At 38.0% G+C, this 24,566-nt stretch overlaps 1 protein-coding gene and 1 pseudogene across 2 annotated transcripts; one reads left to right on the forward strand and one right to left on the reverse strand.

Moving 5' to 3' along the window:
• Window positions 1-8,921: 8,921 nt before the first annotated feature.
• LOC143560099 (polyadenylate-binding protein RBP47C'-like) lies at window positions 8,922-12,162 on the reverse strand. The gene is made up of 5 exons (XM_077048481.1): window positions 11,675-12,162; window positions 10,419-10,910; window positions 10,202-10,332; window positions 9,369-9,465; window positions 8,922-9,279 (listed from the first exon to the last, which is right to left on the reverse strand). The coding sequence occupies exons 1-5, from the start codon at window positions 11,927-11,929 to the stop codon at window positions 9,109-9,111; spliced, it is 1,146 nt and encodes a 381-aa protein (XP_076904596.1). The 5' UTR covers window positions 11,930-12,162; the 3' UTR covers window positions 8,922-9,108.
• A 5,856-nt stretch (window positions 12,163-18,018) lies between these two features.
• On the forward strand, window positions 18,019-22,715 carry LOC143560088 (uncharacterized; annotated as a pseudogene). The gene is made up of 13 exons (XR_013140052.1): window positions 18,019-18,273; window positions 18,372-18,597; window positions 19,195-19,437; window positions 19,512-19,600; window positions 19,677-19,775; window positions 19,938-20,025; window positions 20,425-20,654; window positions 20,735-20,919; window positions 20,969-21,472; window positions 21,543-21,673; window positions 21,733-22,030; window positions 22,318-22,466; window positions 22,539-22,715. The product of XR_013140052.1 is annotated as an uncharacterized LOC143560088 (transcript).
• Window positions 22,716-24,566: the final 1,851 nt, after the last annotated feature.

Genomic DNA, 24,566 nt, shown 5'->3' on the forward strand with positions numbered 1-24,566 from the left:
GCCACAGCGCGTGAAGAGAACTACAATCGACAAATGCGAAAGTACTACAACACGCGGGTAAAACTCTGCAACTTCAGTGTCGGAGACTACATACTGCGTAACAACGAGGCTTCGAACCAAGAGCGCCCAGGAAAGCTGGCCCCGGTCTGGGAGGGGCCATACATTATTAAAGAAGTTTTGGGAAAGGGCGCATACCGGCTCGAAAGGCTCGATGGCACCCCCATCCCGAGAACATGGAACGGAGCTCAATTACGCAGATGTTACATGTAGATCAATTCCAAACTTGTAAAGAAAAGGCCTAGAGCCACTTCTAATGGAAATGATTCTCCTTATCACATTGTGTTGATAGCCTTACCTTTATACTTATGAACTGACCACACTAATATGCCGGTATTCACCGCATAAATAAGTGAGGGAGGAAGTAAGTCGTTGCGTGTAGAAAGCGGCACAATCCGCATAAACACAAAAACAGTAAATATTTCTAAGGGAAAGATGAGGAAAACCTTCACGCAAGTCAGATATAGGTAAAGTTTGGTCATCCTACTAAGTGAAAGTGACGGTCCTACCCGCACAATCATGATAGAGGAAACAGAACATTAACCTACCATCTGATACGCATTGAAATGTTAACTTATTCAAAACACTTAGAAAATTGCTAAGTTAAATTAAAATATGCATGAGCAAATCATATAATGTTTACAAGGCAAGGCGTTAACAAAACATTTATATTCACAACAAAAATTCAAACATTACAAAACGGCTAGGTATTTACCCGCCTACAAAAATACAAATATACCCTAACGGTTGGAAGGGATCTCAAGGTTCAAGCTTCGGGACCATTCCCTCCGAACCCACTTGAACCGCACCATCAGTTGGCTGCGGCGGTTCAAGGAAAGCTTTGAGAACAGCTAGCCCGTCATCATCAGCAGCAATTTCATTCACCTTCTCCACAACTGGATGCGGGAAGGCAGCATACTGGTTCACAGCTTGGTCGTAGGCAGCTTCAGTGTCAACATCGTGTAAAGGAAAGTTGGAAGGCGGGATACCCTTCTCTGCAAATCCTAGACCAAGCAGGAAACCAGCTTTCTCCCCATCCTCATGAGAAGCGTTGAGGGCTGCACTCATGGCATCGTCATAAGATGTGTTCGCGAAAATCTGATGCACAACCTACAAATATATATATATAAAAAACTTTTCTAAGTATAAAGAAGCGTAAAGCAAAGAAATTAAGGAACTATGCGTACCTGCGGCAACGCTTCTCGTAGAAGCCATCCCTTATTGGCCAGAGCTTCTTGAATGGTAGCTTCAGCTTGATCGCGGGCGCGTTCGGCTTCATTCTTATTGAGGTTGGCAAGCAACACATCCTTGGCAGCAGCCTCTTCAACTCCCTTAAGCTTGCACTCAGTGCGATCAAGCATACCCTTCTGATCCAAGAGCTCTTGTAGCTTCTTGGCATCTTCTAAAGCCAAAGCATCATGAGCCCGCTGGAGCTCCTCTAGTTTGGCTTTAAGCTCTTCATTCTCAGCGCGCAGAGGCTCAGCAACGACTTCAGCTTTGGTGGCCCTTTCGGTGGCATTACGCGCAGTTTCCTTAGCCAACCTAAGCTGTTCGTTAACAGCTTGGGTAGCCTTGGAACGGGCCTCATGTCTGGATTGGATCTCGGCCTCAAGGTCCTTGAAGGCCTTCTCTTTCTCCGCAGCGACGGCGGCAAGCCTCTTGTTTTCCTCCCGCAGCGCTCGCGCCTGAGCCACCTCCAGGCCACGCGCAGTCTTTAACTTGTCGTTTTCACGACAAAGTAACTCGACGCGCGGTTGCATCTGGGCAAGAAGGATTCGTAACTCATTGGATAGCCTACCCTCCTGGTAGCTAGCCATTGCCTCCCCCAACGCACCGCTTGGAGCGGCATGGCGCGCCCAGTCGACACAGTCCGCAGCCGTCCTTAGAGTTGTTCCCCGGCGGATATTCCACCTTGGAGCATACACCTCATTGGAATCCGAAACTGCAAAAAACAAAAAACGGTTAGGAAAAAATGATAAGAATGGATAATAGGCCAGAGTAACCCACGCACCTGTAGGGTCGGGAACAGGCCGATAGCCGCTAAACCCATCACCTGAACCTAAAGGATATCCATCCAAAGGTCAAGGAGATGGGAAGGAGGCAAAGGTCGGACTCCCTCATCAACAGAGGTAAGTCTAGAGGTTCCAACTCTAAACATACCTGAAGAACTGGCCCCAACAGAGGTAGTCGCTGGCGCCGAACGCGGCAATGCAGAAGCCATTGAGGTAGAGACCATCGGGGGTGAACTCATTTGAGATGAACTCACAACCGTGGTAGCTACCGCAGCTGAGCTCGCAGAAAAAGTCACCGCCGGCCCAGTGAAGGATGTGGTAAAGATGGCACTGACGGCCGGCGGAGATGACGTCATAACTGGAACAGTTGCTTCAACAGTATGAGCAACTGAACCAGCATCGGAAACAGGCGCAGCCGCCTGGGTCATCGCCTCGGATAGGTTGACCAAACCTATCGTCGTGGGTCCTGAACTGCTTCCTCCCGCACCGCTCTGGAAAGCGGATACGTCCACTCCTGCATAAAGAACAAAATATTAAAAACAATGGCGGAAAGAAATGCGGAACAGGTACACAAAAAATATACTTACGGGTTTTCTTAATCTTGAAAGACCTGACAGGCGGAGACGAACCCGATGGAACTGGCCTCTTCACGCCAGTCACCGTCGCAACGCTTGGTTGCTCGGAGGTGACAGCCGTCTCAACCTCCGAGACAATGGTCTCATCACCACCAAGGTTCCCCGCCGCCTCCTCACTCTCAGTCTCAGAATCAGACTGATTCCCCAGGTCGACGACGGAAGCAACCTTCGCCTTGCCCTTCCCGCCAGCAGCCTTTTTCTTCCTCACAAAGAAAGGCCCATCTGCGGATCCCTCATCAGAAGATGACAAAATCAGAGGAATTCCAGCAGAAGTTTGAGCGTGAAGAGGACGAGGGTTAAAGAACTCCTTACCTGGCCGAGTGGCGCTCAAAATCTCGTGGCCTGGCGGATAGACCTCTACGAATCTATCCGCCGTTTGCTCCAGAATGGGCAACTCGTTCTCATCGAGATCACGAGTACCCAACCGTGCGGGACCACCAGTCTCCAGCGGATGCAAGAGCGACTGTAAGTCGTTCCCCTCTGAAATAAAAAAGATAATGTTAGAAGAAAAACCCTAAACCAACACAAAAGACAGAGCATACCGTAAGGGAAATAGTTCAAACCGTATTCAAGGACGATGAGTATTTGCGGCGTCCCAGACCCAGCATCCTTCCACACGCGGCTCATACCGAGCATCACCATCCCAGACTCCGCGAAGCGATAAACCAGAGTCTGGATCTGGGAGATCTTGGCGAACTATTCCGTCTCCTGGTAATTGGAGGCGTGAAGGTTGGGGAGCGCCCACCCATTCTTGAACGTCATCGCGATGGGGACGACGCGAGCGGAGATGAAGAAAAACTCCCGCTTCCAAGAACGAAGACTACGCTCGGTAGCGCAGATCTTCAACCCCTTGATCCGGGTAACAAGGGTATACCAACCCTGGATGCACCTCCAGGTGTAGAAGGTCATCAGACGGTCGACGCGGGGCTCCATGCCCAAGATACGGCACACCCATTCGGAATGGCGAACTTTAGCGATCGCCATTGGGTGCACCTCCGTCAAAAGCACACCGTGTTTCTCCAAAACACAGTATACGAACTTCGTTAATGGGAATCTTAGATTCCCATATATGAAGAACGAGGCGTACACCCCTATCTTGCCCTTTGGGGCATCGTACACCGTCTGGTGGGGCTCCGGAAACTCTGGCTCGTACGGCTCCAGCATGAACTTCTTGAAGATGTAATGATACACATCGACAGAAAGAGTACACTGGCACTCACCAGCAGTACTCTTATCGTCCTTATCGGACGTAGACGTCGGGTTCTCGAGGTAAACGTCAGACTCCTCGACGTTAACCTCAGGATCGTGAGTGGAAGAAGACATTTTTTTAAGAAAAAAGAAAGCGGTTTCAGAAGAATGCTCGCCGGAAAAGATGAGTATTCGCCGGAAATCGCTTAAAAGAGGAAAAGAGTGAAGTGAAGGTATGGAATGAGATGCACCCTCTCCCCCCTTATATACTCATCGCAACGAATGCGATGAATTTAATGCGGAGGATAGAGAGTGCGCAGGTGCAATGAAAGGGCGACACGTGGATAAAGCAAGCTGGCAACAGGTGTCAAAATAGCGCGTGACATGAAACTCGCGCCCACGCGCCTGAAAAAGCGTCCTGATTGACCACATACTATCACGTCGTCATAACTCCCTGCACGTCCTGAAACCGTCAGAAGACGCCAACGTCCCTTCAGCCGTTTGGATTGTCCTTATCCTTTCACCAACTCTTCGAATTTCAGAAAGATTCAAAAAGATTCAAAAATAAGAGGGAATATACCCCCTTACCTTGGAAATCAAGAAACCATAAAACAAGTGCGGGTACAGTGTCAAGGCGAAACCCTTCACATGCTTCACACTTGCAGGGAATTGAAGCCAAGAAAATACCTTGGAAAACAAGGAACCGTAAGACAAGTGCGGGTACAGTGTCAAGGCGAAACCCTTCACATACTCAGCACTTGCAGGGAATTGAACCCAAGATGGATTTTACGGGTCATGCTTGCGGAAAGGGAAATAACACCCCCGCATGGCGGGAACGTTGAGAACTAGATTGTTTGAAGCGTCAAGGTGGAATTGGTTGTTTAACATAACTGATCACTCTGTCTAAAACTACCAATACCCCGCGGAGAATCTACACAAGTGAAACTCGACGCTCCCGACTTGCGGAGAAGTTACGCACCTACCCACATCATACCCAAAGATCAGGCAGAAAAAGTCAGGAGTTTTCTGCAAGTGACATTAGGAAAACTGCGGGAAGAATCCCCACGGAGAACCTTAAAAAACGAAAACCCCCTTTTCAAAACCCCTTGCTTAAAATCCAAAAGTTCACCTCACTTATTAAAAATTCATGAGAAGAACAATGGACTGGGGGGACTTGAAGAGGTAGGTCCCAGCCAAGCCCAGTTGGACCCGCAAGACTCACCTTAAAGAGGTACGTCTGCGCAAAGACCAACTGGATCCGCAGGACCCACTATGCTCAGAGAGATGAAGACCTTACACGCAGTAAGCCAGCTGTTCCCGCAGGAAAGCCTCCCTTGGTACAGTACCCTGCCTGTTCCCGCAGCTGTAGGTACAGACCAAGAAGGAAGGCTACCCGCACTAACAGTAAAGCTACACGCATAAGGCACTAACTCTTATACTTCAGCAATGTCACCTGAAGGAATGAGCAGGGCGGGAATATTCCCGCCCAAAAGAGCCAGTCCGTACGCTTCCAGAAGATCTTTTGTACTATACCTACCAAGGTATGGACAAATAAACAAGATCTGGTAAAAGCGACCCATGAACCAATCACAGGGTGACAGCTCACCGACAATAGTACGAGGAGGAGCACGCTCCAGTACAAAACGTCGCCATCAGCCGCTGCCTACCCACCAACTCCCATCGTGGCACGAACATAGCCCGTAGTTGGTGGAAAAGGAATATTATACAGCTGGCCGTACCTGCTTGGAAACCCACCTTCGGCTATAAATACTCCAACACCTTGGAACGGTATTATCATCTCATATCATCTTATCTTCTCTCTAGCTATTTCTCTCAATATACATTTATATTCAGAGCAATCTAGTCTGATTCTCACGCCGGAGGGTGGTCACAAGGAGGAACCCCCCCTTCCCAGTGACGAGCTCACGGTGTCTGTTTTGCAGGTCGAGAAGAATAACCATCTTTGCAGGACCTAACCCTCGTGGGAAACATCTACTTAACCCTAAGATTATCCTTAATCTGCCAGGGCCATTTAGTGTTTCTTCAGTATACAAATTAAGTGTTGCAAGTTGCAACTAATTGATAAAATACATTTTTTGCTTAACTTTTGTGTCATAGAGATGAAATTTAAAAGATGAGGGACTTATTAAAGAATATTTGCAAACTCCAGACACCAAAGTTGTATAGTCATCGTTACACTCAGTGTAATAATTGTTCTCCTTTACTATTTAAAGAAAAATACGAAAAGACGAGGCAACAACCTTAATTTAACCTTACTGTTTGTTAATTACAAGATCTTTTCTCTAGCGTGATCTAGCGATGGGATTGCATGTGCAATAGATTAATATGTACTATGTACTGAAACTTGGTGTCATCGTTAGATGTGCGCCCCATTGTGGAACAAGTTTGGTACATATTTTATATAGATATATATTTTTTACAACTAGTTATATAAAGTGTTTATTTTTTCTTTTTTTTTTTGGTCATAAACTAGTTATATAGATTGTGTTTTCCTAAAGCCAAGAGGCTTGTGAAATATTATTAGTTTGCATTCGTCTTGGATGGCGTTAATGTTGCTTTAAATAGTCGAATATGGTTAAGTGATTCATGTAACAACGGTGAGTTGGTGTAACGACATATGTCGTCAATGATCTATCATAATGTGACCGCTTCATTAGACAAAATCAATCGTGAGTTAAACTCAACAAACTTGTAAACTGTTCATGAACTAAGCTCGAGCTTTAGACATGGATTTTGTCAAGAACATACAAAAGTTAAGTGAGTATAATATTCATACTAATGATGATAAGTATATTCTGTTGATTAGCTCTAGTTTAGTTATTTCTTTATGTGATCCTTGGCTATAAAAGCCAACCACCGTATGTATGTCTACTATTTAGGGAGTGTTTTGGATTGCTTATTTAAGAGAAAAAAACTTTTACGTAAAATGACTTATTAACTTATAAATTTTTAAAAGAAGTTTTTAAAAAATCATGTTTGGATTAGCTTATGTGTTCGGGAAAATTAAAATGACTAAATTTGACACTCTTTTTTAAAAAGGAGTTTAATGGGTTTTGAGGGTTAGAGGGGTGTAATAGGTAAATTAAACTCATTAATTTAATAAGTTATACATTCCTAACTTTTCAAAACCCCTTTATTTTGTCTTCTCCATAGTTATAATCCATAAGACCTTATGGTTTGCTAAACACCTTATACACCTTATTAACTTTTCAAAAAGTATATAAGTTATAAATTGATGAAAATAAGGAATCCCAGACACCCCCTTAGAAATACAACATTTATTCAATTCCATTATACGGAGCTTGATTTGTTCGGACAAGCCACAATCGATTCTTCATTCTCAAGCCCTAATTTTTTTGAACGACCAACAAATAAAGTCCGGTTACCCGGGATAATCTAATGGTAAGAGGCATCAAGGAATGTGATCAAATCAATTGATTATGAAAAAGCAAATCATGCTTTGTCAATATCTTGGAATAATTGTCTTCACACAAGTACCTTGCATATAATTTGTATTTAATAGTATCCCTAAATATTATTCATTGTATTGTATTTATATATCTCACTGTAATTAAACAATTAGTGGTTTATAATAAAATCAAAACGTTAATAAAAGGCACCTCATACGCCCATGATAGTAGACAACGTTGTGTAGTTCAAGCTCACCATCTCCCGTTACGATGAAAACTCATCACCCAAAGGCTTACTGTTGTAAAACAAGGTGGAATCGGATTTGAACCTGAGACTTTGCGGTCTTCTACCCAATTGATATTCTTACCTTAACAATGTGGGACAGGAGTGATAAAACAAACTGATTAAGCAAAGCAAAACTGATAAAACAATAAAACCGAACTGAGTTAACCAACACAAGGTAATACAAAAGTTGTGATTATTTATTTTTCTTTGCGGATGTGTATGAATTGTCGATACCGTTTTATTTTATTTGTAACACGAAAATCACTGGTTGGTTTCTTTTATGCCTCACTCCAAAACCAAATTGCATCGAACCAAACTATAAAACTAGACCGCACCAAACTTGTTTTAATGCTTATTGTTGAATTTATGTCCCAAAATTATTATTTTGAGCAAAAATTTCACGACTAAATTCATTAATAGGCGGGTAACAACATTTTAGGAGTTTTAGGTTCAAATTCATTAGTTTAGCTCAAATTTTTCGAAAAAGCGAAAACCAGCCATAGTTTATCCAAACCATACATAAAATCAACAAACCTAAATCAACCAAGTTTTCAAAACGAAAAACAAAAGGTTTGATTTTGGTTTAGTTACACCCAAAAACGATTCATACACATCCCTGTGTGAGATGAAAGTGTATGCTTCATATCCATTTTTCCAAACAACGTTGTTAATTTTCAATTTAATACGGGGCACATGTTTGTTCCTAAGACCTCATGGGATTGACAATCATAAATTTGTTAAAAAGAAAAAAATTGTTTGTCAAAATATGTTTAAGGAGGTTGATTAGTTTCTAGTTCTATATAAATTGTTACGGACTGAAACCATTGCAAGGTATGGGACTTGTCCCTCACCTATCAGACTAGTCTTTTGGGTTGAGTTCTTCTGTTTGACTTGTAACATAAATTAAGCTCGAGCTCATCTTGTTGACAATTTTTTCAAGCTCAAGCTCAACTTGGGTTCAATTCATAACTTTATTAGTAATTTATTACTTTATCATAAAGTAACTATTTTGTAAAAACATATTTATTATACAAAATAAAACTATTAGATCTATGTAATAAAATATTTGTTTAGATGAGCCTAGTCAGACTCGGTATATGAAGCTCGGACTCAAGCTCATTGCTTATATGAACTTTGACCTAGGCTCGAGTCCGGCCTCGTTTTGAGATTTTAGCGAGCTACACTAAAGCAGCTCCCGAGCGCCTCGTCTAGTTTACACTTCACACCCTACCCTGTCATGATTTAACTGCATTTCTATATTTTAATAAAGTTCAACAATTTATTTTGAAAGATGATTATTATGACTAATTAAAAGTTGTTTTTCACCAAAAACTCTATATCAACTAACTAATGGAATCCAAGAGACCAAGACCCAAAATTTAGACCCCACAAAATGGGTTCATACATTGCACATATTATAATCCATTTATACTATCCATATTCATGCTCATCCTTATCCATAAAAAAATCTTTTAATGATTTTAACTCATACAACCCATTCAATTCACTTGTTGCTGGGGTGCACCATAGCCTCCATATGCTGCACCTGCACCTGCACCTGCACCATACATGCTTGGTGGTTGCATAGCTGCCATAGCATACCCATATCCACCATAGAATTGACCTACATAGTATGGAGCTGGCCATTGGTTCCCTATATCATGTCTCAACTACAAATTTCATATAGCGGATTAAATACATACTTATATCAACTATAATAATATAACGAACCTCTAAATGAAACAAAAATAAAATGTACCTGCTTATTTGCTAGGTTTCGACCCCATGAAAGTCGCACGCTTTGTTTCCCTATTGTTGTCCCGTTTAGCTTTTGCAATGCCTCTTCAGCGCTAGCTCTATCGACACATGATAAACAAGACATAATATAAACAAACTTATTATTTAATTTTTGGGATTACTCTATAAAATAATAACTAAAGTTTCTTTTTTGTTCAAATCCTAGATATTTTACCTGGATAGCAGGTTTTGCTAGTTTTTTTTATTTCTAAATAGTTTGATAATGCAAAAAAAAAAAAAAAACTAGAGTAAAGAAAACTGAAATATTGCAAAAAAAAAAAAAAAACTGATTTTTTTTTTGCAATTTTTCAGATTGTTTTTTAATTTTTCGCAATTAATTTTTTTTTTCTCATTTTTACTAACTTTTTAAATTTTTTAGAATACTTTTTAAAAATTGAGAAAAATAATTATTAAATTGAAAAAAAAAACTGGAGAAAAGAAAACTGAAATATTGCAATAAAGAAAAAATCTGAATTTTTTTTGTAATTTTTCAGATTTTTTTTTTGTAATTTTTCAGAATTTTTTTTTGCAATTTAAAAATGATTTTTCTCAATTTTTAAAAAAATATTTTGTAATATCAAACTATTTAGAAATAAAAAAAACCTACAAAACCTACTATCAAGGTAAAATATCTATGATTAGAACAAAAAAAAACTTTAGTGATCTGATTGGAACAAAACTTCTATTAGTGACCTGATTGGAATAGTTTCAAAACTTTGTTACTATTCTGTAGAGTAATCCCTTAATTTTTTATAAGAAAAAAATATTGAAAATCGTAACAGAAAGAAATCTAACCTATTATCAAATTGTACAAATCCGCACCCTTTACCGACGGGTATTTTTACCGAAAGAATTTCACCATATTGAATAAATGGCTGCTTAAGATCTTCATCACTAACACTAGAATCAAGCCCACCGACAAAAATCTAAAACAAATAACGTGTTATAAAAAACATTAAAAGCTATTTATCAATAAACCGAGACAAACAAATGAAATAGTTTGTGCACTGACTGTTGTATTATTTGAATCCCCATCGGATTGGTAAGTTGGAGGTTTTTTAGGGGTTGCGAGACCAATGCGCATGGGTCTACTTGAACAATACGCTCCATTCATTTCACTCATGGCTTGAGTTCTTTCGTTATCATCTCCAAACCTTACAAAACCATAGCCTTTAGACCGGCCCTTACTAATATCTATGACAACTTTAGCAGCTTTAACAGACGGATACTTGTCAGCAAAAGTTTCATGCAATAACGTGTCGGTTACATCTGCAGCTAAATCTCCAACAAATATGGAAAGATCATACGCATTGTTGTTTGACTGTCTGTCTCCCGTGCTAAATGTAGCCCAGTTCAAACGAAATGGTTGGTCAGTATTTGGCATAATAACTGAACCATAAGTCTGCAACACCTTTTCTGCTGCGGAATGTGAGTTAAATTCAACAAACCCGTATCCCTCTGGGAAACCGGTATGTTTGTTTCGAATAACCTTAATTGAGGCAACCTATGATATACAAGAAGGACAAAATACATGCTTTAGATAAGAGAAAATCACGAATATAGAAATTTTAACCTTTTTTTTTCAAAAATAAACATTGACTTTTAGCCAACTCGAAAATAAATTCAAAACCATCTAATCAGATAACGCCAAATAAGCACAGCCAACTAATTAAGGATACTAGTTTTCAGGGAGCACAAAAAACCTTGTAAAGTACCACAGGGTCCACAACAACAATTAATTAAATTAATACACATGTGTAAATATTTTAGCCATCGGCTAAAATATAGCTGACTTTTACATGTGTGTTGATTTGATTGGTTGTTTTCGTGGATCCTGTAGTACTTTACAAGGTTTGTTGTGCCGGCTGAAAACTAGCCTACTTAAGTCGGCAGTGCTTATTTGGCGTTGCCTGACTGGTTGGTTTCGAATATGTATATTTTCCAAGCGGCTAAAAGATGGGCCAGACACCTAGTCTGATAATTTCCCTTAATAGATAACCCTAATCACTAAATGTTATAAACCTACTTAAAATACATCAAATTTCAAACAATTTTTTTAAAGTTTTTTTAGTATTTGTGTAAAAATGATATACGGATCTAGATGCATAACCCTTCAACATAAACCCAAATTTAAAGCCTATTCAATAATCAATCACAGTAATTAATATCAAAAATTAAATCCAACATATACAATAACTGCATACAAGGGTTACTAAAATTAGTTTGTATATAATCTAAGTAATAAATAATAATAATAATAATAATAACCTCGCCGGTGGAAGCAAAACAACTACGAAGGTAATCTTCATCCATCCAATTATGCAAGTCACCAACCCATATCGCTTTATTATTATTCTCTCCTCCTCCCCGTTGACTCACCGGCACCGGCTGATGATGGCGGCTGTACGGCATGTAGTGTGGCGGCGCCATCATTGGGTACTGCATCGCCACCCATTGCTGCGGCGGCGACTGCTTTTGCTGCTGCTGGTCGGAGTCACACGCGCCGCCGTTAGAAGGTTGCATCTTGTTCTTCTTCACACAACAAGACGCAGAGTGTTTGATGTAAATGTAATATGATTATAAGGTTTGTACGTATAGATGGATAGTTGGATACAGTGATAGGGGATATATGGGATTGAGGTAGTGAAGTGGGAGTCGTTGGATTAGATGGTGGCCGTGTGATCTGGACCCTTGGTTTTACATGGGTTGTGTGTACTTGTGTTTTATGGTTATGGAGTTATGGTCGGCCACCACACGAGAACCGGTCTACACAGATATTTCTGAAACAAGTTGTGTTTGTTTATGGTTAAAAAACAGTAAAAAAATGTTTTAGGTTGGATTATATATTTTTTACCTGTGTATTTCTGAAACAAGTTGTGTTTGTTTATGGTTAAAAAACAGTAAAAAAAATGTTTTAGGTTGGATTATATATTTTTTTTCTGTGTATTTCTGAAACAAGTTGTGTTTGTTTATGGTTAAAAAACAGTAAAAAAAATGTTTTAGGTTGGATTATATATTTTTTACCTGTGTATTTCTGAAACAAGTTGTGTTTGTTTATGGTTAAAAAACAGTAAAAAAAATGTTTTAGGTTGGATTATATATTTTTTTCCTGTGTATTTCTGAAACAAGTTGTGTTTGTTTATGGTTAAAAAACAGTAAAAAAAATGTTTTAGGTTGGATTATATATTTTTTACCTGTGTATTTCTAAAACAAGTTGTGTTTGTTTATGGTTAAAAAACAGTAAAAAAATGTTTTAGGTTGGATTATATATTTTTTACCTGTGTATTTCTAAAACAAGTTGTGTTTGTTTATGGTTAAGAAACATTAAAAAAAATGTTTTAGGTTGGATTATATATTTTTTTCCTGTGTATTTCTGAAACAAGTTGTGTTTGTTTATGGTTAAAAAACAGTAAAAAAAATGTTTTAGGTTGGATTATATATTTTTTTAGGTAAATTGGAAATAAATAATCTCAACTTTTTGTATTGGCCGATAATAATTTCAACTTTAAAAATCACTACCAGGAGTCTCAATTTTCAATTATTTTTGTCTCAATGGACCTCCGTTTAAAAACACATAGTGTCGTTATGATTTTTCCCGAGTTTTAAACCGATGTTTTAGGGTTTTTTATCGGAAGAATGATACGATTCAACTGATGTAAAACTTTTCTTGAAACGGTGGTCCAAGCGACGAAACAATGTTTAACTCGGTCGAATCGTATCGATCTTTCGATCAAAAGCCCTAAAATATCGGTTTGAAACTCGGAAAAAAACTTAACGACGTTAAATGTTTTTTAACAGAGGTCCATTGAGACAAAATAGTTGAAAGTTTGGACTAGGATAGTGTTTTTTAAAGTTAAGATTATTATCAATTAATACACAAAAGTTGTGATTATTTATTTTTAATTTGCATTATTATTATTATTATTATTATTATTATTATTATTATTATTTATTTTACCATTTTAAGGTTGGGGAATCCTTACAGGAGTTGGGAAAGCTGCAAAATCAGGAAACACGTGGGTTTCAGTGAACGGCTTTTAACATGCCGACCACCATTAGGCTGAGGGGTGTGGGGGGCGCGAGAGGGGGCGCGAGTGGGGGCTCCAGCCAATAATATTGTGACGTGTGGCAGAGAGAGAAACTTGATAAGATGGGTGTTGGTTGTGGTGCTCGCGCCCCGGGCCCTGGTGTGGAGGGGCGCTAGAGGGGGCGCGAGCGGTTTTTTTTTTATTTTTTTATAAATGTATTAAAAAAACGTAATATTAAAAAAACTCATAAATTATTTAAAAAAACACACATTAATTAAAAAAACACATTAATATCTAAAAAAAAAATTAAAGTACTAAAAAAAACATTATTCTTATTCTTCGGCTTGGTCTTCTTCGATCAACCTCTTCCGGATACGTTCCTTTTGTTTTTCCATCAGCATTTGGTCGACCGGATGTAGGTTACTGAAGTCTCTTGTAAGGAAGTCCAAATCTCTCATTCTTTTTTTTTTTCCTTTTTGTCATTAGAGACCACCTCCATGGTTTTGTTGAATTTATTGAGGGATTCAACAAGATCGGTGATGTTTACGGCTTCCCCCTCAGCCGGTTTTTTCCCCCTGGCGTCCCTTCCCAATGGCCGCCTCCTCGGCGGTGAAGACGTTTCCTCCCCCGCAACGTTTAGGTCGAATCCAACCCGGCAATCCGACCCGGCGGAAGTGCTATACGCTCTAGACGAACTAGTTTTAGTCCGTTTCGGCCCTACTTCCGCATCAAGGTCCGGCGCCACCAGCTCAACCCACTTAGAACACCTTCTCAACCTCTCCCACACCTTTACATCGTCCCACGTCTTCACCGTCCCATACCTCCGCAGGCACTCCTGCTTCCACTCTTCGACAGTGAAATTATAAACCGCCAAATCGTCACTGCCACTTGGTCTCATACGACCGGCGTTCCTGTTGAACAGATTAGTAAACAAGCCGACAAATTTTCTGATTTCGGTCCACCGACCCGAAATCATATCGGCGTTCCGCTCTGTACTCCCAACGAGCGAATAGAACGTCTCCCTAACCTTTGTCCAAAAGACCTTGCTCTTTTGGTAGTCCGCTGCAAAATGCATAAATAAATTTGTAAGTCATTTAACTTTTTTATTAAAAATCATTTTTAAAAACGTTAAAACAATTACCGCAACGCCGATCCTCAGAAATGACTATCCAAGCCCGACACAGGGCTTCCTTCTCATCCGATGACCACGGAGTGGTTTTCCGTTTCGTCCTTCCAGTCGAAGCCGAACCCGACCCGTCCGTTGCAACTTGCTTTTTCCGGTGGACGCGTCTTCTTTGTCCCGCAGCTTCACCTTCTGGTTCTTGTGTCTCCGGAACAACAAAGTTAGGAGACGGTTGTATGTTGGATGGTTGAAAGCCGGATGATTGTTGCGACCCCGAATAAAACATCGGTTGGTCCGGTGCCGACCATAAATCGTCGTAACTGTAATCTGAATCTAGGTTTGGGTACCAATTTCCAGCCATGTTTTTAAAAAAAGGTTTGGAAGATGGGGTGATTTTGGGTTTTGGGTGTGGTATGTGATATTGGTATGTGATATTGGTTTTGGGTGGTATGTGATATTGGTTTTATAGAGAAAAAAATTTTTTTTTTTTAATAAACAAAGAGCCCAACGGCTCTATTTACGCATTCCCAGGCTCCCTCACGCGCATTCCCTGCCGCGAGACCCCTTGCACCTGCTTTGAAAGCCGTGCTCGCGCCCCTCTCGCGCCTCGGTGGTGTGGTGCTCGCGCCCCGGGGCGCGAGCGGATGGGCTCACGCACCCCCTCTCGCGCTCCACACCCCTCAGCCTTAGAAAGTTTTAATATAAGTTAATTGAATGAGTTAATTAAATTAAAAGGGTAGGATGGAAGAATAAAATAATAATTAAAAAAAAGCTTCTAGTGTGTTTTCTTTGTGATGTATGATGTCTAGGTTGTAGCATCTGGTTAGTTCTTTTTAATAAAATATGTTATTTTTAAAAATAGTGACAAATCTTGGATGAAGATGTTGAGTGGGCGGGCGAAAATACACACTGAGAAAACCGTAAACGGAGGTAGCCGGGATCAAAATTTTGGTTGAAACGGGTAAATTTACATTACGTATAAAATGTCTGACGAAAACCGGGTAAATTTACACTACTGCGTAAAAAACGGAGGGGGTCTGGGCCACCATGGCCTCAACCATCCTTCACCACTGCTTGGAAAGAAAAAAGCGTAATGGTTAATGCTATATGGTGTGGCTTTTCGGCTAGGGATTGGAAGAATTTATTGAGAAGTTTTGAACTTTTTATTGTTAATGTTAACTGTTAACGAGGATTATCTTTAATAGAGTTTGGGATTTGTCACTAGCAACACTTGTTCTAAACCACATTTGGATTTTACTACCAGTTCTTAGAACTGGGGGCATTGTCGCATTGGTGACGTGATATCAAGTTAGTACTATGAATGTGTGAGCATCCTTGTGTTCTTTGATACAGTTGACCATTTTACTTTAGGAGATATGCTTGTTTTACCCAGTTCAAAAGGTTTTTAGGGTGAATTGTTATTTATAAGGTACTTTTATAAGGTACTTTTGAATTCGTGAGTCCGTTGTACATGTGTTTTGTTGGGTTTTCAGTATGCCTTAAACAATAATTTTAAGAAACGGAAGCATTTTGCATGTTGTTTTGCAACTATAAAGCACAAAAACCAAGGATCCATATGTATGAAATCTTAAAATTAAATACAACCATAGATAAGTTTAGATCTAACCTTAACAATCAATGATGAATAAGGATGAACAAAACTTCTATCTTGAAGTTTCTCTAACAATGTTGCACGTACATCAAGCAAATGAGATCCAAGAAGTTAGTCTTACCCCTTTGTCAAGAACAAACCCACTCCCTTACACTTCCTTGTGTGTGTACGCATATGTATGTATGTACGTATGTAGATCCAAGATGTTAGTCTTAGCCCTTTGGCCGAGAAATATTTCTCGTCCATCCTCAATTTCGTTCACTTCTCAAGAGGGGGGGGGGGGTCCTCCCCAATCTCCCTCTCTTCTCCTTCCACTACAGATGGTCTTACTAGTGTGTTTCATTGTTTAACTGACCATGAGCTATGAACATAAATAAACGTGTCCATTTTGTGTCAAGGAATTGAATTTGATAGACAGGCAAGGCAAGCATTGTAAATGTGGCTGTAACATATGCTGAGTTTTTTTTTTAGTTTTTTTTTTCTAATTTGTGTTTCATCTATCTACACTTTTAATGTGCCATTATTATTGTCAATAGGATTGTATTTAAATCGACCAATGTGGACATCTTCACCTATTTTAGTGGTGTGAAATACAACTCCTTTCATCTCCACGCGAATGGGAAGAAAAAGATCCACAATAAGCAGATTGATTTTCTCTGTCTTATGTGTTAATATTTTTAGTTACTTTCGTTAATTACAATACCGTAACTAAAACAATAAAAAATTTGACGTGGACCAATGATGATCTGTCAATTGATTCAACGGGGGCTTTGCGACACCAACATTTCATAATCTTAATCTTAAATAAATATAAACGAACCTTTTAAAGCTTTCTGGTTGATCTCTACATTCTCTCAAGCCAACAGATTGATTTATTTGTAAATGGTGGCTTCTTATACATTTGACTCAAATTCACGGGTATGGGTCTTACCAAATTACCCAGATAACTCTTAAACGGGTTATAATATCTCATTAAGTTAAAAATTAATCTCATCAAATATTTGATATGTAAATCCTACAAAATAGGGATTTATTAAAAATTAATATTTGATTTTTTTTAAAAGTCATTATTTATAATTAAGAAACAATCTTATAGTAAAAACATAAGCAGATCATGGGTCTCCAAACCCATATAACTTTTAAACCGGGTTATAACATACATCTCATTTATTTGTGAAATTCATTTATCATCAAATCCTAGGTATGTTTTTAAATTTTTTAAAATATAATAAAAAAATATATAAATATTATAAATAAATAAAACAACACCATAATACGGAAAATAAAAACTAGTACTATATAGTACTCCATAATACGGAGTAATAATATATATTTAACCAGTTTCATGCCTTTTAAAAGTAAGTAAAATAAAAAAGTAATGGCTTGTTGGTTAAAAGAAAAGTTAATGGTATGTAAAAAAAAATATAAAACCATAACTTCCAAGTAAAGTAAGTATTCAACAAAAGCTGGAATGTGAATGGTATCCAACCGCCAACATTTGGTCGTTACTCGTTAGTCCATCACCACAAGCTATCCATCCTTTTAGTCAAACTTTGACTTTCTTCACTAAGAATCAAATCTTGCAGAGCAAGGCACACAGTTAATATTATCTATGTTAAGAAAAGCATAATGTAAACCATTATATCTTAATTGATTCCAAATTCATTCTCACATTATTAATTCTTATAAATCCCCTTTTCAGTTAATTATTTGATCACCTTTTCACTTATTAATTAAGGTACACAACTTCTCATCTTTTGTTCTTAATATGTTTCTTACTATGTTTCTTGTCGCATGTTAATGTTGTAACGTAAAACCTTAATTTTGTCTACTTTGTTTCAGGATCAACATGGAGACAGTACCAAATAATCTGACCGGTAGATACGCGTACCCGCATGAACATTCCCGCCATGCATTTATTGCAGTTGCTATGAGTTCCTTGTTTTTTATATCATGGGACAACATGCATACACTCATCCAGAAGCTAGACAAGAACATTAAGTGGTGGTCAATCTATATATGTTTATTTGGATTTTTTTTATTTCTTTTCATCTCCTTTTTTAGAGAGGAAAATTAGACCAAGTTATTCAAATTTTAGTAAATGGTAAGTTTAATATGATTAAATTCAGTACATAATTTTAAATTTTTGTATTTTTTAGGTAATTAATGGAGTTTTTTTTTGGGTGTACGTGTTATGTGTAGGAATATATTATGGTTATTAGTGGCAGCTTTAATGCATCTTCCAAGTTTTCAGTCAATGGGAGTTGATTTAAGGATTAATTTATCATTATTTTTGACAATATTCATTTCTTCCATTTGTGTTCTCACTGTATTCCATTTGGTGTTCCTTGGCCTTTGGTATATTCGGCTTGTTTCTCACGCGGCTGGAAGGAGACCCGAGATCTTGACGGTTCTTCAAAATTGTACCGTAAGTTTAACTAACTCGCGTTTTAGGATAGAGTAAACTGCGATTTTCGTCCTTGTGTTTTGTCCAAATCTACAGTTTTAGTCCAATATTTTCAAGTTTGCGGTTTTCGTCCCTGTGGTTTCATTTCACTTTCATCAACCCCGTTAAGTCTGTCTGTTAAACCATCAACGTGAGGGGCAATTTTGTCATTTTTCTCCTCAAATAAACCTCAGTCCTAATTTGCAAGACCCCTCACGTGAGGGGTTGGAGTGTATTTGGGAAAAAAGAATAAAAAAGTATAAAACTGCCCCTCACGTGAAGGGCACCTTGATGGGCTTAACGACAAGACTTAACGAGGTTAGTGAACTCAGGTTTAATTGCAAGTGAAATGAAACCACAGGGACGAAAATCAAAAATTTGAAACTATTAGACTAAAAACGCAGATTTAAACAAACCACAAGGACGAAAACCGCAGTTCACTCTTTAGGATATTTTATGGAGTTGGCTGTTACTGTCTTTTAGCATAATCTCAGACAGCGACTTCACTTTTGAAACTTGAAAAAAAAAAGAAAGATTATGCGATTGGTTTTTGTTTTCATGGGCTTGTTATCGTTGTAGGTGTTAAGTGTAGCATGTTGTGTGTTCTATAGCCACTGTGGAAATCATGCTCCGAATGAAAGCCCGTTTGGATAAAACGATACGGGCTTGTTTACGCTTTGGCAAACAGGAGGACGAAGTGAATTGCTGGCTAAATTTCTCAAAATGTATGAATTGAAAGGTGAAGGATGCGGTTGGTTTGCTCCAGTGTTGACCCGTGATTATCCAATTCATTCTAAGTGGTTTATATACGCAGAGGTACAAGTTCTTTTATGCTCTACTTGATTTCCATGATCTGGCTATGATTCAGCTTTATTTGGTTTCTGTTTTTGTTTTAGTCTGCAGATGAAATTTCGCCAATATTTTCGTTATGGGCAACATTTATCGGTCTATATATTGCTAATTTTGTTGTGGAAAAATCAACAGGGTGAGCAGTTAGCAGGTTTATATGCTGTGTTGTTAAATAGTCATGTTTTCTAATTATTGGTTTTTATTATCATCAGATGGGCTCTTACCCACCCTCTATCGGGCGACGAAATCAAGAAGTTGAAGGACGGGCAAACAAAGCCGACTTTCTTGGAAATGGTTCCTTGGTACTCAGGGTATATTCACTCTCTTTACACACATTCAGGTGCAGCCCATTGGGCTTAGACCGAAAACATTAAAATGATGAAAATGACTCTCAAATTCTTTGAGGCACCCTGAACATATATGTGTATGTGATGTTTATAATTCTAAGTGAATGCATAAATATTATGTTGCAGGACATCAGCTGATCTATTCAAGACTGTTTTTGACCTCCTTGTGTCTGTAACTGTTTTTATGGGGCGATTTGATATGCGCATGATGCAGGTTTTAAATCTTTCTATCTGTTTTAATTTTTTGTTGTTTTAAGTATAACTTCTTTTTTTTTCATTTTAGATGTTATTAATCAGGGTTGTGTGTTTATGACATGATATGAACTAACAGGTTTGTATTACAATTTAAACGCGTTCTAAGGGTCAAACTCCACTGACATGTTTAGTCAACGGGCTGTATATTTTTTTGTTTAATTTGTATTTATTTTATATAATATGTAAAACGTAAAAATTTAAAAAATTATGGTTGTTCTTGTGTCAACCCGCGAATATTCGTGTCGTGTTTGTGTTCACGTGTCTGACACGATTTACGGGTTCGTATGAAATTCGACCAGCCAACTCATGAACACAACACGTTCAACGCCTCTATTATTAATTATGGTTCATTTTGTAGGCTACAATGAGTGGTAGTAACCAAGGGACCAAACCAGAAGATTTTCTCTATGATCATTTTAGTGAAAAGGATGACTTTTGGTTTGACTTTATGGCTGACACGGGCGACGGTGGCAACTCTTCTTACTCTGTTGCTCGGCTTCTTGCTCAACCTTCACTTCAGGTTTGGCATAAGGGATTGTTGAACAAGTTGCCTCGCGGGGACCTTCTTCTTATTGGAGGCGATCTTGCGTAAGCTTCACCTTTTTAAAGTTCTGTTTAAATGTTTAATCACTTTTTCATTAATATAAACAATGGTGTATCATATTTAGGTACCCGAATCCATCAGCATACACTTACGAAAACCGTTTCTTTTATCCTTTTGAGGAGGCTCTTAGGCCACCTTCATGGTATAAAAAAGAACATGTAGCTGTAAACAAGCCCGAGTTACCCGATGGTGTTTCTGATCTAAAACAATACGACGGGCCACAATGTTTTGTTATCCCTGGAAACCATGGTCTGTACTTTAGTCTAAAATAAATTTTTATTAATGTTTTTTTTTGCAGATTGGTTTGATGGGCTTCAAACTTATATGAGGTACATTTGTCACAAAAGTTGGTTAGGTGGATGGTTAATGCCTCAAATGAAAAGCTACTTTGCTTTGCAACTACCAAAAGGATGGTGGTTGTTTGGTCTTGATTTAGCTCTGCATAGCGATATGGATAGTTATCAGTTCAAGTTCTTCTCGGAGGTCATAAGCGAAAAGGTTAAAGAAAATGATTATGTGATCGTTATGACACATGCACCGAATTGGATTCTTGATTACTACTGGAATGATGCCACTGGAAAAAATGTGTCACACCTTATATGCGATCATTTAAATGGAAGATGCAAACTTAGAATAGCTGGAGATTTACATCATTGTATGCGACATTCGTATGTTCAGTCAGAAAAACCTGCAATGGTGCAACATTTACTTGTTAACGGATGTGGTGGGGCGTTTTTGCATCCGACGCATGTTTTTGGTAACCTCATTGAAGCGTATGATTCAACTTATGAGACCGTAGCCGTTATCCGTTCAAGATTCAAGAAAGGTATGTAGTAAGTAGTAATATTTTAAATTTACCTATTGGTCCGTTACATATATCGTTTTAAAACGTGGTGTGCAGATTGCTCTGGGTAATATATTGAAGTTTCAAAAGAAAAATTGGCAGTTTGATTTCAATGGCGGGTTCATATACTTCATCTTAGCGTTTTCAATGTTTCCAATGGTATGCGCCTTTTGTATTTTCTTATGGAAAAAATATGATAATAATTTTTTTTCTCACAGTGCAAGCTAGATCATATTCTACAAGACGATACATTTTCTGGTCAGATAAAGAACTCGTTTAGCGCGGTTTGGGATGCTTTTATATACTTGGTTGATGAATCATATGTATCTTTTGTTGGTGCTTTGATGCTGTTGGTGGCTGCAATATTATTTGTTCCTTCAAAAGTTTCCAAGAAAAAGAAAGTAATAATTGGAGTTGTACATGTTTCAGCCCACCTAGTTTTAGCTTTAGTTCTCATGTTGTTAATGGAACTTGTTGTTGAAACTTGCATCAGGCATAACCTTTTGGCAACATCAGGCAAGTTTTTCTTTTATTTTAATTGTTAGTATAATTAAATGTTTTACAAACATCCAAGAAAAAGTAAGGGCTTGATTCCCTTTTAATAGACGTATAAGGTTTAACACCTTGAAGGCCGCAACGTTAAATGGGTCGTGCTTGCGGGTTAACGGGTCAAACCCAAAATTTATGTCAGATACATGAACCTAAACATGACATGAGTTTTCGTGGTCAAACCCAAAATTTATTTTTAATTATTAATTTAAAAATAAAATAAATTAATAATTCGTTTGTGACATTTTGTTTAGGTTATCACTCGTTATACGAGTGGTATAGATCAGTGGAAAGTGAACAGTTCCCGGACCCCAATGGTCTTAAGGCGCGTATAGAGCAATGGACATTCGATCTTTATCCTGCGTGTATTAAGTATCTTATGTCAGCTTTCGACGTTCCAGAGGTGTGAACTATTTTGAATTTTCCATACCTTATAATTTAAATTTTGTTACATTCTTTTTAACTATTTTGGGAGCTGGATTCTAATTGGAAGAAAGAGTCGGAACATCAGGAGCACCAGTTGAGTCATCAGAGACAATATCCGAGTAAATGGAGTGCTAGTTCTTCTTATCAGGACCCGATTAATACAGTTCGAATTGTCGATCGTTTTGTTATTCAAAGGAATGAAGCACTTGTTCAAAAAAGTTTGTAGCACTTGTTCATTGTACATACCAGAGTAAATCTTTGTGTATATCATTTATATATAAATGAAACTGTTTACATTCTTCTCAGCCTTTGAATATAATCAATACCCGTATGGACCGTGTCGATGAATGTAACAGGTATGGGATTCTAACATTCACAGACAACAAAAAGTAGTCATATAGTTTGGTCATTGGCGCATATGAGGAAGGGGGCAATTTAGTCATTTTACATTGTCGTAAAGTTTGTTCCAAATGATTGTATTGGAAGTGTAGAATTAGATACAAACAAGATTAGATCACATGTTAAGGACTAAGGAATATCAAGATAAGATTCCTAATGTCATATAATATATAAAATAAAATGTCAAAATTCAATTGTTTCAAATGCAGATAGTCACATAGAAAAGTCCCAAAAGAGTCAAAGTTAGAAGTCAACATGTGCATGTACACAGACCATAAAAAAGTCAAATCTAAAGAAAGAGATTGAACATATGGTATCACCTCACAGAAACTGAGAACATCCTTGTGTAGACAAGGAATACTATCATTAACTTTCACTAATCTTGATGATTATGCATTTTCCGAACACCTAAACAATGGGAAGAAAAAAAACTAAGAATCTATCTATTATTAGATCGTGTTAACAAATATTTTTGAGCTTAACATAACAAAGAAATGGTTTTATTCACAAGCATGGAGCTCAATTCCTGCAAAAGCCAAATATAGCTTATTTTGTAATGTATAATCTCTCTATTTATGAGGGGCAACATTGATCCAGACCACTATCTAAGATACCAATTGTCTGATCCTTGACTAACTAGGGTAAACTATAAATCATGTGAAGTGTGATCATGGATTGTGTGGTGTACTATAAATCATGTGTAGAATCAACACATGAATGGATCACACAAGAACAAGTAAAAGCCAAATGCATATGATTAACATATGTTCATGTTATCAAACAAGGCTATCACTCAGTTAAGCTGAATTATGCATAACATATATTAATTAATTGGCTAACTTCGGGCGCGTACTATGTAAATTCTTACGATTTCTCTTTTCATAAACTAAGCTAACCATGGTGAAATTAACCAAATTGAATAATGCAATATAACCTGACAAATAACATAACTAAATAATTACAGAAGAATACATATGCAATTTTTCTTAGAACAATAAACACCCTATCTAATTTACTTCTAAGACCATATGTAGTGGGCGAATAAATGGGGCGATAATGGAGGTTTTGGGGCGAGAACACCGCCCCCCCGGGGCTACAAAGGGGCGAAATTTGGGCGAAAAGGGGAGGGGCGATGTTCTGTTGTCTTTGTTTTTTTGTTTCATTTATTATTATTATATTTTGTATGTGTGTGAGAGATATATGTATATATATGTATATATTATTATTATTATATTACTATTGTAGCACCTAAACCATTACACCCCAAAAACAAATTCTCACCCCTTGCTGACTGGGCGGCACACGGCACAAAACGCCCAATTTGTAGTCCCTCCACTAAACATAGCCTAATATACAAACTCGTCATGAATCATTCAAGTGTGGAATGTAAGTATACTATGATTTAAAATTAAACAAAGTAAACATACCTTAATTCAGATTGTGGTCACGGAAATTTGAATATTCGTTAATTCATTTTTAAACTCAAAATTACTTTTCGAGGTTCTTCACAGTTCACCCAGTAACCTGGCAATTCCATTTATTATTTTCAAATCTCTTAATAATTAAGGGGGCCAACAGGCCAACAAGTTTACTTAGGCCACCTAAATATTGAACTATAGCCCACGTAAATGATCCTTTTAATCTCCTGACTGAGTTCAGCCCAATTAATATTCAACAA

The sequence above is a fragment of the Bidens hawaiensis genome, unplaced genomic scaffold, assembly GCF_021521415.1.
Source record: "Bidens hawaiensis isolate Kalapana, Puna unplaced genomic scaffold, B.hawaiensis_p1.1 tig00020220_1, whole genome shotgun sequence".
Classification (NCBI taxonomy): domain Eukaryota; kingdom Viridiplantae; phylum Streptophyta; class Magnoliopsida; order Asterales; family Asteraceae; genus Bidens; species Bidens hawaiensis.